At 42.4% G+C, this 16748-nt stretch overlaps 1 protein-coding gene across 1 annotated transcript; it reads right to left on the bottom strand.

Moving 5' to 3' along the window:
* Positions 1–222: 222 nt before the first annotated feature.
* acsbg2 (acyl-CoA synthetase bubblegum family member 2) lies at positions 223–15957 on the bottom strand. The gene is made up of 15 exons (XM_030728011.1): positions 15791–15957; positions 11497–11632; positions 11045–11172; positions 9672–9943; positions 7896–7984; positions 5672–5792; positions 5387–5467; positions 5155–5304; positions 4752–4928; positions 4391–4572; positions 3846–4088; positions 3503–3720; positions 3228–3367; positions 2631–2877; positions 223–1764 (listed from the first exon to the last, which is right to left on the bottom strand). Exons 1-15 carry the CDS (start codon positions 15795–15797, stop codon positions 1646–1648), a joined length of 2310 nt encoding a protein of 769 aa, XP_030583871.1. The 5' UTR covers positions 15798–15957; the 3' UTR covers positions 223–1645.
* Between the last annotated feature and the right edge of the window lie 791 nt (positions 15958–16748).

Raw genomic sequence — 16748 nt, 5'->3', positions numbered from 1 at the left:
GTCCAGCAGCATCTTCATTAGAGTGCATGTGATGACGGCTCATCCATCTGAGCTCTGCATGCTGACTGCCTGGTACACAGTCCAGATGGGTGATATTCGGCTGAAGCCGTTTGACTTCCTCCACCTCTACGTCTGTGTGTGCACGAATCTGACTGATGGATAAACTGTTATTTGTGGCTCAATTTAAACCGCTTTACATTAAAAAAAAGGACAAGTTTCACAAAGTGTGTAATGAATTTTTATTCCATATTTGGTCTGACAAATATTCACATTTTCATAGGTACAAACAGGCCTGCTTCACTCTTCTCCTGCTGCACTGAACATATTTTCTTTTAACCCTGATATATTTGAGATTAAACAGCTCTTAGGTTCAGGTAAATCCAGTTTTCTGTCAGGGGTCTTGTGAGCGCTCACTGAGCCATTTGCTGCTAAGATTCTCATAATGCAAGTACATTGACATTTGGTGTATTGCACTTTTTGAGATAACTAAACTAAAAAGGCCATTTGATGTGTTCCATCAGCTCAGACTCACTCACCCTGACCCTCTGAATCACCGTCATTTCCTTATTTATCCTTCAAACAAAACAAAACGCACAAAAACTTAATGTGAATGAACCATAACGAGCAAACCAACCTTCAGTTTGCCTCCATTGGGAGTGCATCTCAAACACCTGCTATATACTATTATTACAAGATGTACAAAGATCACCTGTCTGGAGTGCAAGAACAGCTTACAATTTTACAGCTCACCAATTTGTGTGACATCGTTAAGAAGGACATTAATGTGTCATCTTAAAACCTCAACATTTACATGATACTTATGGACGCGGCAACAGGCCAGCAAGAACGAGCTGTAAGCAGCTGATACATTTGCCATAAACTGACATATAGCCCTATAACTTATGTACAATTTTACTTCGTTCCCAAGTGAGTGCAAAAACTGATTTCTGACATATTGCAATGGCTGGGGAAAAAAAAAAAATGAAAGCCAAAAGAAACAAGGAGGTAAAACATATTTACAATATTACACAAAAATGAGTCAGCACAAATCAAAATACCTGACATATACCAAAAAGCAATAGATATGGCTTAATGACATGGTGAGAAAGATAGCTTAAATTCAACCGCAGAACCCTTTTAACATTTAGAACACAAACAAAAATAAAATCAAAGGCGAGAGAAACACCAAAGACGTGGAAATGCCAGAAAGCAGCTCGTGATTATGGAATTTCAGTTCATCTGATGCTCATTTGGCAAACATAAACTTTGGTAAACCAAAAACAAATACAAACGATTCCTTTAAAACATTCCAGTAACTTGCTTTTTTTTTTTTGAGAGAGAGAGTCTCTGTCTCTGCGTGTCAAGTATTACAGTCCACTACACAACTCCTTACATAAAGCTGCTGCTACGTCATTACGGTTCTTTCAGAAAATACAAATAAATAGCTGAATTTAACCTCTCGTTTCTTCCATTTGGCAATCTGTTCTGTACAACGAGACACTGAGCACTACTTAAGGCAGTAAAAAAAAAAAAAAAACATGTATACAGTTGGAACACAGCAGCAGGGAGAGGCGGGAATGATGTGGAGGGGGTGTATCTGCACGCTCATGCAGTCGGTCCTGATCTCCCAGCAGGTGCAGCAGGTCTATTTGGGTGGCAGCGGGTTGTCTGGGGTTGCTGGAGATGCCAGGTCCTTATAAAAGTTATCAATCTGCTCCTTGTACATCTTTACCACCATTGGCCGCTTCAGCTTCATGGTGGGGCCTGCGGAAAGAGCAAAAGGATTCATGCTGTTTAACTCCTGCTTTCCTCAAAATTAAACACTCCCATCACTGCCACTAGGGGCCGCTGTAGCTTAAATCTGATGTTTTCCCATCACGCAAGCAACTGTGGCCATAAGTGGATGTAAAAACAGCAGAAGAGTAACAACAACAACAGCAGGCTCACTCCTCTGCTCATTAGACCTGTCAGCGAGAGGACAGCTGTGATTAAGGAACGTGCTGCAGTTATTTATAAGCCTGTGCCATTAGGTTATCACACGTATCTCATTAAATGTCATTTAATATGATGGTTCACAGATCATCGTCACTGGAAATTTGAAGCTTTTAGCTTTATAGCCCTCAGTGACTTCAAAGTGCTCCTCAGCTGAAAAAAAATTTTTAAAAATGGAAACATTAAAATAAGTTTAAAACCTGAAAGATTAAGATACATACAGTTTGGAAATTGTGGCTGAAATGTTAAAAAAAAAAAAAAAATAGTTCTAGTACTGTTTTTTTTTTCAGCAATCAGTGGTAGAGACTTCACTGAATAATTTCAAATATATTTCTTTCAATTATTTAAAACATTTTTTTTTTTGCTACTGTGTGGCCTCCGTCTGTGTGGAAAAGGATTTTTTAAAAAGACACCTTTATCATTAGTCCAGTTTGGCTTTAGTTCAACTCAACCTGAATGTGTTTTGACAAAGAAATAAGGCACAAAGCAGCAATTCAATCCCCACAAAGTTCTGGTTTATCTTAACTTGTGTTAAACCTCAGTTAGTCAGAAGCTGAGTGACACAGCAGACAACTTGCACGATGCCCTGTCATCATGTTCGAGTCACACCACAGCCTTTAAATAAAATAAGCCCTCACCCAGCTCTCCTCCGGCAACAGAGAAGTCCCGATCCAGAACGACCCACTTCTGAATACGCTGAGCGTTGGAAGTGGCCTTCTCGTTGACTCTGTTGATTCCCTCCTGGATGGCGGCTTGGACTGCGGGGTCTCGGCCGCCTGCGATCTCAGACACCCGTGTGGCCTTGCTGCCCAGCTGCTTGCACAACTCCAAAGCTTCCGGTGTCAGCTCGTCCTCTGGATCGCCCGTGTCAAGGTTCACTTGGCACTGGAGGGTCGGGAAAAAAATTAGCAAATCATTTTTTTTCTCCCATATATTTAAATATTCCTGTAAGTGCAGCTTCAGTGACAATTACAGTATAAATCTGGAGATGAGGGGTCATGGTGGTGTGGTTTTCCAAAACGGCCACTAGGTGTCAGTGCTTTAAATGAAATGCCAGTGCTTCTCTCCTTGTCATCAGTTAAAGCAGATTTACTGATGTAGATCTGCCACAGATACAGTCTGCATCTGACACCCTTCACTCCAGTGAGTTACATCCTGTGGTATCAGTTCAACTACATGAGTATACAGAGCTATCAACCACTCCTATTCTCAGGGCTCAGCATCTGAACCTTTACCTTGATTGTGAGCAGCATAGACAGAAACTTCCTCTTGTCGCCAATCAGCATGGCGTTGCTAATCAGCGGCACGGCCTCCTTCACCTCATCCTCTATAGGGACGGGAGGAATGTTCTCACCTCCTGCTGTGATGATCAGCTCTGCAAAGGAAAGAAGAACAAACCTGAAGCGATCATCCTGTCACAGAATATAAGATTTTGAAAAGAGAACTAATAATCTTAATTTTTTTTAATCTGGTACAGTTCTACCAAAGTGAGATCTATCTCAAGGAGTACCTTTAATCCGTCCAGTGATGAAGAGTAATCCATTCTCATCTTGTTTGCCCAGGTCACCTGAGTGCAGCCAGCCCTCTGCATCCAGAGCCTCCGCCGTCTTGTCGGGCATATTGAGGTAACCCATGAAGACGTGACGACCCCAAAAGCAGATCTCACCATTTCCCTCCTCGTCTTTGTTGTGCAGCTTTGTTTTGCACCCTGGGATCTCTACGCCACAACTGCAAGACAGCATTTGAGTAACTCACCACTGAGATCACTCATTTATTGTTTTTGTTTTTTTTAAACCTTGCAGTGCAGGTTACAGTCTGCGTGTCATCAAACCAATGCAAACAGTAAAATATACCTGGTGAGCTTGAAGGCATCGCGGCGGGAGATGGTGTGAGGGCCGCTGCTCTCACTCATGCCGTACAGTTCAAAGAGAGTAATATTGAGGCTGAGGAAGAACTCTAGAGTATCTTTGGTGATGGGGGCGGCGCCTGTGTAACACTTGGTGCAGCGGTCCAGGCCCAGCGCCTTACGCACCTTCTTGAACACAAGCTGTTTGGCTATTTGATAGCTGACAGAAGTGCCCCCTGGTGTTGCATTTCTAGTAGAGAGAGGAAACAGTGTGAGGGTTAATGCGGGTGGTAAAGAGCACACTATTTATATCTTTTTTTAGATCTCTATATGTGCTGTGGTTCCAAAAAGTGACACTGACACTACAGGTGATGAAAAAATTGTTACAGTACTCCAACAATAACCCTATATCTGCAGTGGTTTCCCAAATAAGAAGCACTGACAGAAATATAAGAACATTTCAGTAAAATGAAACAGGAACTCTCCACCCCCGAGGAAATGATTCAGCACCATCTAAAAACAAAAGCTGTAATTTTTATAACGTATACATACTGGTTCATCTTGCTCAGATTGGTGCGCAGACCCACATCTTTGGCCCAGGCAGCCACTTTCCTGCGCACGGCAGAAGACTTTGCTCCAACAGCTTTCATCTTCTCCTGCATCTTCTCCCAGACACGTGGGACACCCATGAAGGCTGTTGGACGTGCTTCCTTCAAGGTCTCTACCAGCGAACCCTAATTAAAAAAAAAAAAAAAAAAAATTGGTAAATCCTTTGTTCTTCTTCTATGGCAGCCAAAAAGACGCACACTGCCTGGCAGGGTAAACCTATTAAACAGGGCGCTGAGCGTTTATTCTGGGTGCCGACATGTTTGCCTAGTCTAGTGGCACTATCAATACAATCACTGCGTCTCACCTTGAGGGCATCTGGCTGAGCGAAGTAAGTCATCGCTCCGATCTTCATGGTGATCCAGATGTCGACCATCTGAGCTGCAATGTGGCTCAGAGGCAGGTAGCTGACCACCACCTCCTGAGACTGGGTGGCCTCTGTGAGATTCACATGCTTGCCGGTAGAGTAGGCGGTCCAAGTTAACTGAGCAGAGAGAGAGGGGGGGGGGTAATGACAATGTACTTTAATAGTTGTGCATGTGGGATGCAGTGGCAAATGTAGTGTTTTATATCTTTACTTTACAGCTGAGGACACAGTAGGCAGCAAAAAGTAAGGTAAACACTGATTTTACTAATCCCATTAATTACGACTGAAATTATTAGCACCCGTGTTTATCTGCTCCATGCCACAAGGCTGCAGTGAAACTTACGTTGTCATGGCTGAGCATGACTCCTTTGGGCTGGCCTGTGGTTCCTGAGGTGTAAATGAGGGAGCAGCATTGGTTGGGCTTCTGGCTGGCGATGACCGCATCGAGAGGAGCGTCAGGCTCATCGCGTCCAAGCTCCAAGAACTCGGCCCACTGCGGCACACAAACAAAACCACTTAAGATTAAGTTTAACAAGCGCTTTTCTTATACACTCGTGCACGGAGCGTGCGCTTACCGTGTACAGATTTGGCCTCTTCTCTTTTAGCGCATCTTTGTACTGGATGATAGCTTTCAAGTGTGGCAGGTTGCCTTCAATCTGTGGACAAACACGAAGACAATCAGCGAAAACGCTCGTGGAATTTCTTCAATATAAATATTATTACAGGACAAAAAAGATGAGGCCAATAGTTTAGTGATCAAAGGCTTATGATAAAGTAAATAAGGGATGTTTTTTCTAGCCGTGCCCCAAATCCATTTAGCATTATGATCCATGTCAGTGTGTAAGTCACTCTCATCATACCTGAAGGATTTTCTGCAGCTGTTTGTGGTTCTCCACCACAATGATATTAGCCTTGCTGTTTTCTGCTACATACTGGCAGGCTTCAGGAGAGTTGGTGGTGTAGATGCCCACAGCGAACCCACTGCGAGAAAGAGAGAGAGCAAGACGTCATACACTCAGTTATATAGTTATTCATTTATTTACATATCCAAAACATTAAGTTTAGAGGCCTTTAATTTGCAGATAGGCTGAATTAGCCGCATCTGATTGGTAAATATATGGATTGTTTTTTTCACTTATTCATTTATCTCCAGTTGCCATAAAAACAACAACTTAAAATCCAAAACCTGCAGATGTACAGGATTTATTAATCTGAGTCGGCAGCATCAACTTAGAGGTAAATCCTGTAACTGACTTAGTGGAAATGTATCAGCCAGTCCAATATTTCAGATTTAATCTGCTTCTTGTTGAAGCAGATTACTTCTTGGCATTTAAATTTGTTTCTGTGCCTGTGCAGTTACACATGTTTAGTGTAACCACAGGTACATGTCAGCCAATCATGTGACATCTTTACACCAAGGCACATTTAAGACTTTTAGGACAATTTATTGCCATACAGGATGCAATTAAATACTTATTTTAACAGGTGAAAAAAAAGAGAAAAATCAGTAGAGCTTGCAGTTATTTACTAAATGCATTGAAATTACTGACATCCATATGACAGATTCGTCACTCCCCCCAGCTGTGTATTACAATAAACTCAAATAATATCATAAATTAATCATTAAACCCAGCCTACACCTGCTTAAACAAAGAAAAAAAGGTGGATGGATTCGCAAATTTGCACGCAATCATGTTAACGCGGCATTTAAATGAAGCAACAACATATTAAACGCTGAAACTGAGAATGTTTTGTTTTGTGGAAAAACTGAATTTAATGCCAGCAGCACATCCTTAAGTCCTTAAAGGAGCTGCAGATATCCTAAAATAAAGGCCCTCATCCTGATGTTCCGATAGAAAACCAGTCCACTACGTGCACTCAGTTCAAAAAAGATAAAGAGGAAATATCTCCTGATAATGGAGCAACAGAAACCGGCTGACCTAGCAGCATTGCTTTACTAGAAACTAGGCCTCCGCTTCTAAAAGACAGTGAGATAAGCAACATGTGAGTCAATGTTTTGTTTTGGTGAAAATATGAACCTCAAACTGAGTTTTCCAAACTTGACCCGATCACATTCCTCATGACCGGTTTGTTGACATTCTAACCGACTCTCTTTTTGTGGCCATTAAGCAGGATGGAGAGATTAGGAAACCACAGTATCTGTGTGTGTGTTTGTGTGTGTGTAAGAACCAAAATTTACTGGACCCAGTTTCACATAACAGATGTTTGGTGATGTAAGCAGCTGAGCCGAGGCACATCGGGCCTTGACCGATCGGTCGAGGCCTGAAGGGTTTTGGCTTCTCTGGATTTCTTTTACGCTCTTGAATAACACACATGGTTTGGTTTCGCTTGGCTTCATTCATACTGAATATTTATGCAGCAAAGCTGAGAGGCTTGTGATTGCTGTTATGTGATCAGTGCACAGTTCACCAAAGATACTTTGTTTTAATAAAAGCACCAACACAACAACAATGAATAAATAAGCCTTATAAAGCACTAAAGTAAAGCCACATTAGTGTTGTCAGGAAAATGTATTAATGGATTCACAGTCAAAGGATTTGACGTAACATTATTTTTACTTATTTAAATGAAACCATGTTAGCAGTTCAGAAAAGAAATTGCCCGACAACTGACATGAGCTTTATTATTTTAAACGATTAAGAGGTGTTTCATATATTCTCAATCTGATTAGTAACCAGTAGTGGAATAAAATAAATACAATTTCTCTTTCAGATGAAGTACAAGTGCATCAAAACTGTACTTAAGTACAGCACTTGAGTTAATGTGCATTGTTTCAACCACTGAGGCTCTATCGCATCAATCAATCACTCAATCAATCAAGATGCCGTTCAGCTTAGAGGTTATGTGCAAAAGTGGATGACAGCCAAGGTGGTGGTCTGTCATGTTCATGTTTCTAGTCTCAGACTGTATCACCCTGGTATGAAGACACACAAGCATACGCACTGACACACGTAACACATCAGTATGTAGATAAGATAGACACAAATATAGTGAGTGAGAGGCATTAGGCTCACGATCATCAGTCACATAAAGTAAATATTTAGTGCTGAAGATGAATCTCACCCTGCCAAAATGGCTCCGATGTCAGCGACGAACCACTCGGTGGAGTTGAAGCCCAGGATCCCGACGCCGTGGTAGCGTTCCAGTCCGAGCTGTAGAAGGAAGAGCGCACTTATTAAAAAAAAAAAAAAACTATAATCTATTACGCCGTCTTAATAACCTGAGTAAAAGTTCCAGCAGAGCTTCAGGGCTGTTCAGGCACAAAGCAATCTCACTTTAATTACTACCTTAGGCTGTTTTGTGTTTGATTAACAGAATAAAGTTCAGAGGGGACAGCTGTTTAATCCTCATTCTCACTTTTTTTTCAAGCTTTTCTTCTGTTTCTTTACATGCACCAGATTTAGCCTGTCTCGCTTCTTTAAACGTGGAGATGGTTTAAATGCACAGAGGGATGTGAGCTGAAGTGCATTACGATGGAAACTGCTACCATGGAAGCACACATACAGTCAAATGGTAACAGATACCAAGATTAAACCGTAGCCAGCATATTGAAGTTGTTGAAAGATAATAAAGGGGTCACATGCAGTTAGATCTGAAACCCATGATTGTGTTAGGAAAGAAAAAAACTGAGCTTTGTTCATCATGTAACGAAAGGCCAATAAAGGTCTCCAGTTCATGTCTAAGGCTCAAGTTAGTTTGTGAGTGTGTGCAGAAATGAGTCACCCTGCTGTCTAACTCAGCTGAGTTTCACTAGAGACAATAACATGCTCTGTCCTGCTGAGACCTCGCTGTCTGGCTGACATTTCAGCCCAACCCCTTCGTGCGGCGACGCGTGCTGTCTAGACTGACTGGGCACAAAAACGAATGGACAGAAAACATTAAAATGATGACAACTTGAAGATTATTGTATAAAACAAGAATTTTGGTGCTGAGGAAGACTGCGGTGAGGGGGAAAACAAAGGTTTCTGGCTACTGAGTTAAATTCTTCAAACTAAACAAAATCAAGCACTCAATTTTCCATATTTGAAGTGTTTAACCCCCCACTGTGTGTTAGACCTGCAAGCAATTTTTTTTTTTAATTGATTTATCTTCATTTTATTTTTTTTTTTAAGAGCCAGATTTCACTTGTGTTATAAGCCGTTTTTTCACGAAATCAGGTCAGGACGCTGTCTGAAGTTGTTCTCTCTCACATCCATAACACAACAGGACAGGACACGCCAGCTCTTCACTGCTTGAAATCCTCTGCGTGGTTTAGGTTATCTTATTGCCTGAGTAGAGGTTTTAGGAGGCAGGACACAGGAAGACTGCTCCCTAAGCTGGACTATCTGCGCTTTCCTTACAAATCAGTGCGATCCATCACACAGACTTCCTACTAGGAAGCCTGCAGGTTAAAGGCCTGATTAATTAATGCCTAATTCATGCTGACATTCTCCTCCTCCTAGAAAAGTTTGATCCCAGCAGGAGACATAAAGCCCTTTGGGGGTTGCATCAGGAAGTGCAAAAATCTGCCAAATCAAATATGTGGGGCTACCCGCTGTGGCGATCCTTTATGATAAGAGGAAAAAAAAGAAGAAAAAAAAAACCCCATTTCAGAGCATTTTGTATTTTTGCTTAAAAACTGAGTTAAGCTTAATTTTATGTCCCTAAAGTAATGTATTAACTAGCTCGTGTTGCTGTAGCACTTTACTAAAGACAAAGCTGAAAACACACCCTCAACAAATGCCAACAAATGCGTAACAATTAAAACAGGTTTTGGTGGTTTGCAAACGGGGAAAAGGAGGTTGAACTAGAATAATTTAATATAAGCTTTTAACCCCGAAGAGTCAAAAAGAAAACTACCTTCAGGAAGCTTTTGGCAGCATTGCGGCACATCTGGTAGTATTCTTTGTATTTCAGGCTTTTCTGCTGGTCGCCGTCCTTCCAGCACAAAGCTGTATAATCACCAAAGCGCTCCACAGCTGACGTGAACATCTGGTTCACTGTCAAAGGGGGTTCGGCAGCCAGACCAGAGTCCTCCAACCTCAGTTTCACCTCTCCATCGCACTGCGTCGTCCACAGAAGGGGCTCTGCTGCCGCTGGCACCGACAGGGAGTCTGGGCGCTGGGCGCTCACTGGAAGATGTGCAAATGACATTCAGGCCTAAGTGACTGATCTGCACTCCTCTGCTGTCTGTGAGAACTGCAACAAAATGCTTTATTTGAGGTATTACGGGTACCAACCAAGAGCGGGCACTACCGGTATATTAAAGCTACAAAGTCGCACAGGCTGCTGACTGAACAAGCAAAACTAGTGCCAGTGTTAACAGAGCTGCCCTCAGTCACACAGGAAACACAGTAAGATCCAAGAGTTAGGCATTCCTTCAGGTTGGCTACATGTAGCTTTCTTTAAAAAACAGGAAAGGTAATTTTATTTCCCCTTCATGCACACTTTATAAAGCTTTATAAAACAGTATATATAAAAAAACAAAGATTACGTCCTGTGTAATAAGCGTTTTTATGATCAATAAACATATTAAAAAGGGGATGTTTGAACAAACAGCAGGACGGTTACACACAGAGGATTTATGAGCAAACGTGCAGCTGCTTATCAGTTCACTGAGGGCAGGACTATAAATATTCATAAAAATGCTACCTGCAGTCAATATGTACAGAAATAGCATTAAATATGATTCTGCTCATTAATAAATGATAAAAAAAAATATTCCTTTAAGTTGTGCCTGCCAATTCACTTTGGCTCGCAGTGCAAGATTCGCAGTCCACGACATAAACAAATGCCGCAGTACTACATGCATCAGGGTTTTTCCTCACTGACTAAGACAGGAAGGAATGTCAATGTGCAGTTTAAAGGCAGGAAAAGGGAAGTCGAGCTCATTGCGCCAAAGGACACAGAGTTCATTCAGTCCTGTTTGTGCTGCTTCCTCAGGAAAATAAAAAAAAAACAAAAAAAAAAAATCTGATAAAGCGCAGTCACAAATGCTGACATCAATGACTAGAGTAAGCACAGCAATCAGATCAAACTTGAGATCACAGTCTATCTCCAGGGATGCTCGACTATGCAAAACATCCTAAAAATGACACTGACGTTGTCTAATTGTGCGTTTGTATACTGCTTTTCATAATTCCTCCTGCACCGCCCTCAAGAATTTAAGAGTTTAGGGAGTGACCGAGGAAGCGTAAACACATTCTCTCCACTGGCTTTCCCTCAGCACTCACCTGTGTGTGTGTTTGAGCTGTTCTCAGCAGGGTACTCTCTAGTCTTGGTGCTGCTGCTGCAGGTGGCTGCATCCTGGGCGCCAGCCTCCTCTTCCCTTTCCCCTGTGGACTCTTCCTCTGAAGACTCACTAAAGAAAAAGGAAGGAAACAAAACATGTCACTTCATTTAAGTGACTGCATTCCCAAAAGGTATCCAGTCCACCTTTTGGCACTGGCTGTACGGGGTAGCCGGTGGCAGATAGTTGACTCTGTGTGAGTCATGTGTGAAGGGGAGGAGGCAACTGTTTCTCTCATCCTGACAGCACATATCATGCCCTCATCTCAACTGTTGGTGGTGTAAACGCTATCACTACCTTTCTGTGGGCAGTTCAAGCAAAGAGGGGCTTATCTTTAAAGGCCCCGCAGAGGTAATGCCACCCAGAATCCGGTGAAGTGTGTTTGTGTTGGCGTACTTTGCTGTGTCCACAATGCCGTCATCAAGCGAAGCTGCGCTGTCCCCCGTAACACAAGATGACTCCAGGAAGCCGGCTGCTCTGGGAGGCTCCATCACCCCTGCTTCCGTCGTGGTGGTGGACTCGCACAAAGTCACTGAAAGAGAGGACCGTCAGGGTTTGTCAGCATTCACAGTAAGGACACGTTTGTAGACGATGACCGAGAGGTGAACATAAGCCACATTCAGATACTGACTCAGCAGCTCTTATAAAATTATGTTTATTAAAATGCAAATTTGATCAGTGGCACTAAGTGAAAGATCCCCCACTTCAATCCCAGGAGGAGACACAGATTCCTCTGGGGATCTGCCAAATCAAACATGTGGTGCTACCTGGTGTGACGACCCCTTGTGAACAACTGAGCAGCTGAAAGTAGCTGCAACACGACTCGGATCGTGCATCCGGGAGCAATTCCTTTTAAAGTGGTGTGTGTCTCGGAGATTTGTGCTGTAATTGCTAAATAATTTAAACAGTTTGGTGTTTAGATCTTAAGAAAAGTTTGATGAATTAAAAAAAAAATGCCTGCATAAACAATCATATTTGACAAAGAAATAACATCCAAAGAAAATCGTTCAGCAGCGAAGCCTGGGCTGAAAAGATGCCTCAAAGCATTTTGCTTCTCTTGTCTAATTGCCACAACACTTCAGCCAACACTACCAACACCAACGTGTGACAGCCAGCAGCAGGTGGTACTCACTAAAGTCACCTGCTGTAGGGCACTAGGTCACATTGCACATTCCCACAGTTTTAATTGAGGACATGTTCGCATACCTCTGCCTGTTTTTTATCTAGTGATCAGAAAGAAATCACGATCGCGAAAAGCTGATCTCAAACAAACTGTGACGCACATAAACGCACGCTGATCGAATCTGACTTCGTGAACTGTTAAAAGAAAAATACTGTTTTCATCTATGCTGCTAACCAGACTGAATGGAGCCTATCTGGCAAACACGTGCTACAGATAATGCTGCCTTTCTTACAAATAATTGTCTTTCATCGCTGAGCTGGATCAACTAAACACCTCATGAAAATATTTACACTGCTCCACCCGCCCAGCATCCACTGGAAGCCACTGAAGGAAACTGATGATGGAAACTGAATTTTAAAAACGTGCAACAGAAGGAAAGTGGAAACTCCAACTGGGACAGCAAAGCGTGGACAAAGACTTCCTGATTGCTCCCTCTTCTCTCAGTGATCCTGTGATTTACATGTCAGCCCAGTGTATTTGAGCTGATCAGTACCACCCTCCTTTTCTGCCTTTGTCATTATTCCATCACAGTAACCATGTCAGACCTCTCTATCATTCAAGCCACTGTTGTTGCCCAACTGGACCCCCCTCCTCTTTGGTAAATCACAGGACTTATCTGTTTATGTAAGAGGGCTGAAAACACATAGCAGCAGCTTCATCTGGCAGCAGCCCATCATGGCTCACCTGTCAGGGACAATTGGACTCAGACCCATGGGGGGGAAAAGAAAAAAAAAAAAAAAAAAAACAGGCTCCAGAGAGGTCAAAAATATTTTCTGTCACAGGTTTGACACATATTCAGACCCAAGCCTTCCATTGTGTAACAACATACACGTCACATGGATTATTTTAAATGTTAATTATATCTAAACTGCAAAAGAATCATCACCATCAGCCAAAAACAGATGTCCCTGAGGAGGCATGTACTTGATTTGATTTGATCTGGAGGTTTAAAGGTCTCTCTGTGGACACGCGACACATTTTATTTCGCCTCTTGCTTCCACTGCAGCTGCAGATCCCTCTGCTGTGGGTGGATATGGATATGAAAGCAGTATTAAATGCAGGATGAGCTGAAGGTGGAGGCAGGCAGGCCTGGGATGGACTGGGGCAGACGTTAAAAATCTCCCACCCACCCCCAACTCCTCTTATTTCAGTCACTGCTGTGGTCTCGTGATGTGATTGGTGTGTGACACTGATCTTGAGGAAAGGTTCAATCACTCATAAACCCTACAAGTGTGCGATACAAGATTTGAGAGCTGTATATAGGAAAAAAAAAACCTTGAGGTTATTTCTAAACCCCCCCCCCCCCCCCCCCCCCCCTCATGAGACATCATCACATGAGCCTATCACATTAAAAACAAAAAGTCACACACAAAAATTTGAGAAGCATGCCTACCATACAGACCTGGTATGATACTCCACCCCTTACTGTTCATCTGGCAGTGGAAACCCCTTTAAAAGATCCATCAATGGTCAACAAGGGGAGCAGTGTTATTGATCCATGGGCAGCCTAAGAATACAGTTCCCTGCATGCTGTGATAAACTTTCAGTTTTTCCATCAATCATTTCTTCAGTGGTTTCCTGATATCACCCATGGGTCCACATACTTCCCATTTAATTATCTCTCAGCAAGCAAAATTACAATCAATATCCCTGAGAAGCAAGGCTGCAACCTGTTATTTATTTCCAATATAGATCAACCTGTTAATCAACGCTTTTGTCATTAAACCTGCCTGCACTGAAGCACAGCTTTACTTCCTTTACCTTGATGTTTATAATGCTTAGCATGCAATGGAGGGCCTGCACATGTAAATTCGACCTCTGTTACTAAAGCAGTAACATGGATGGCTTTTACCTGCTTTTCAGAATCTGACAACTTCTTTTTGTTGTTGTTGTTTTTGATTAATGTCTAACACAGTTTCCGAGAAACTCAAAAGTCCACAACCAAAACCTATTTAGTTTGCAGCTCAGGAGGAAGAGCGGGTCATCTACCAATTGAAAGGTTGAAGTATCCTTGGGCAAGATACTGTGAACCCCAAGCTCCCTCCGATGCATCCATTTGAGTGCGAGTGTGTTAGACAAATGCTTAGGAATAAAAAAAAAAGTGCTTGTAAGAATGTGTGTGTGTGATTGGGTTATTGAGGCTTGTAGTAAAAAGCGCTTTGAGCACTCAGTTAGAGTCCAATCCATATAAGTCCAATTATTTTATCACTCAGTTCATGAATCTATGATGCCACTGGCATCTTATCTTCCTACAGCCCAAGGTGACATATTCAAATGCGTCTCTCTGAGGAGCTACAACCAGAGGGCAATTAAACAGTGTATAGAGTAGCTGCTTATTGATTTTCTGCTGACTGATTTTACGATCTTTAATCACCTTTTTGATGAAACACATGCAGTATTTTTGGCACTTTATGTGCATGCTTTCCTCGTCATAAGACAGCACAGCCAATAACGAGGATGAATCATCTGATGGATTCAGCACAGTTGTGCAAACAGCTACCATTACCGAAATACTGCATTCATGGAACCAGGAGGGGATTTGACTGCATAGCAACAGCTGTTTCATTCAGAAAGGGAACTGCAGCCTCTTATGCTTCTTTGCTGATTAATAGAGAAACACGCCCTCCACCCATGAATCCTTAAACAAAGTGTCTGCCCCAACATTAGGGACTGTCCCCCCCCAAAACAATACACCCATGCCTGCAAACTTCAGTTAGGTTAATCCCCTTTTAAACTGTACAGACAAAAAGGCGATGCGTCTCTCCGATTCTTAGTCACGCTTCATTTCTGTTTTTGTCCTCAATAACAGCCACCTCACTCCACCACTTAAAGCCTGGTGCTGCTGCTCAAAACGAAAGAGCGATACTGTGAGTTCCCAAAAATGCACGATTTCCTTCCATCTTCCTGTTCATCCAGCTGCTCCCTCCCAGCAGCACCCACTGGGCGTCATCATTCTCGGAAACACCGTGGTACAGTGAGCAGTTTTTTTTCCCCCACTAAAAATATTTGTAAGCCAGTGCAGACCTTTAAAAATAAAAGGGAGTGTCTTAGACTTTAATGATCTATTTTTTAAATGAGCCAAATTACAGAGAAGAATTCAGATGGATCTGCTAGCTGGCTGGGTTACACCCTTTTAGGATGAGACCAGGTCTGCGCATGTTGTCTAGACATACTCGTTCTTTAAATTGAACACATTTATTACTATATATTATCCCATCAACGCCTAAAATAAGCTCCACTGAACCGAGACTGTGAGGTTCGATTTGAAACTCACATTATAAACCCGGAAATCACGCTTCAGCATCAAAAACCCGAGGGCGCAGCATTTCTCAATCATTTCTAAGCCGCGTAAATGCAACACGCACATAAACCGGAGAGTTTCTTAAAATCACGACCAACCGGTTTCTTACCAAAACCTGATGTGTGGAAATGAAACTCGGAGTTCAGGGTAAAATCAAACCCTCCCGGTTACAAAATATGAAAGACGCAAATAAGGCTTAAACTCACATTGCATTGCTGGAAGCTGGTTCTTAATCCGGTTTGTTTTTTGTGTGTAGATCTGAATTTTTCTTTAATCTTTTCCTCTGTTATCCGTTAACGCCGTAGCTTCAGTTTGCCGCTAAACACATACCAACCGGCCGCTGTCTACAACCAGAGCAGCAAATCATTCATTTTCAAACGCCAACCGGCTCAGCGGGTCCCTCCCCCTTGAAGAAAAACCCCACCCCAGGCAGGGCTTTCCAGCCTCCTCCCGTCACCCCTCCTCTGTCAGAGCGCAGCCAAGCTGATTGGCGCAGACTGCTCACACCACAAGACCTGTTTTCCATACAAGGCTGCGCAACGCAAATTGATGAGGTGGGTGCGGAAGTTGCAGGGAGAGCACACGCGCTCCACAGATGCTGCTACGTATGGACCTCGAAAGCCATCCCCACCCCCTCCAAGCCTTACTTTCACATACACGCTGCAGATATGCCGATTGATTGGGGGGGGTTACTATCGGACAAATAGCGCAGGTTTCTGAAGCCCTGACAGCAAGTGCAGCTGTGATGGTTTAACTTTATGACTTTGCACCGACTGAAATATGACTCATACACACTGCAAATGGACCCCATATCCTGCAACCTGCATTATTAGAACTACTGTACATTGTTCATTTAGGCTTGCTTACATATTGGGCTGTTAAAGCCCATTGAAGATCACTGATGATGACAATTTTGAGGATTTTTTCAGTTATTGGAGTTCTAATAAAAGTCTGTAAAACATCTATACACAATTATAACAAATGTCCATCATGTGACTATTTATAAGGAAAAAAAAAAACAAGATGAAAATCAGTTACTGAAGAAGCTGGACCAAGTAAATATGTTGCGTTTATTTATTTATTTTGGAAAAGTGGCAAATCTGATTTTTTTTTTTTTTTTTTTAGTAGGTGCTTTTATATTTCTATTCCACTACAATGCAGTAG

The sequence above is a fragment of the Archocentrus centrarchus genome, chromosome 4 (genome assembly GCF_007364275.1).
Source record: "Archocentrus centrarchus isolate MPI-CPG fArcCen1 chromosome 4, fArcCen1, whole genome shotgun sequence".
Lineage (NCBI taxonomy): Eukaryota > Metazoa > Chordata > Actinopteri > Cichliformes > Cichlidae > Archocentrus > Archocentrus centrarchus.
The sequence above is the reverse complement of the archived record's forward strand: the minus strand, read 5'-3'. Positions and strand labels throughout refer to the sequence as shown.

Excerpts from the sequence above, each read along its gene's own strand:
- acsbg2 (XM_030728011.1), bottom strand. Across the intron at positions 5,468-5,671 it reads AGCTGCAGAAAATCCTTCAG|ATTGAAGGCAACCTGCCACA; the intron begins GTATGATGAGAG and ends GTTTGTCCACAG. Across the intron at positions 3,721-3,845 it reads GATGCCTTCAAGCTCACCAG|TTGTGGCGTAGAGATCCCAG; the intron begins GTATATTTTACT and ends GCTGTCTTGCAG.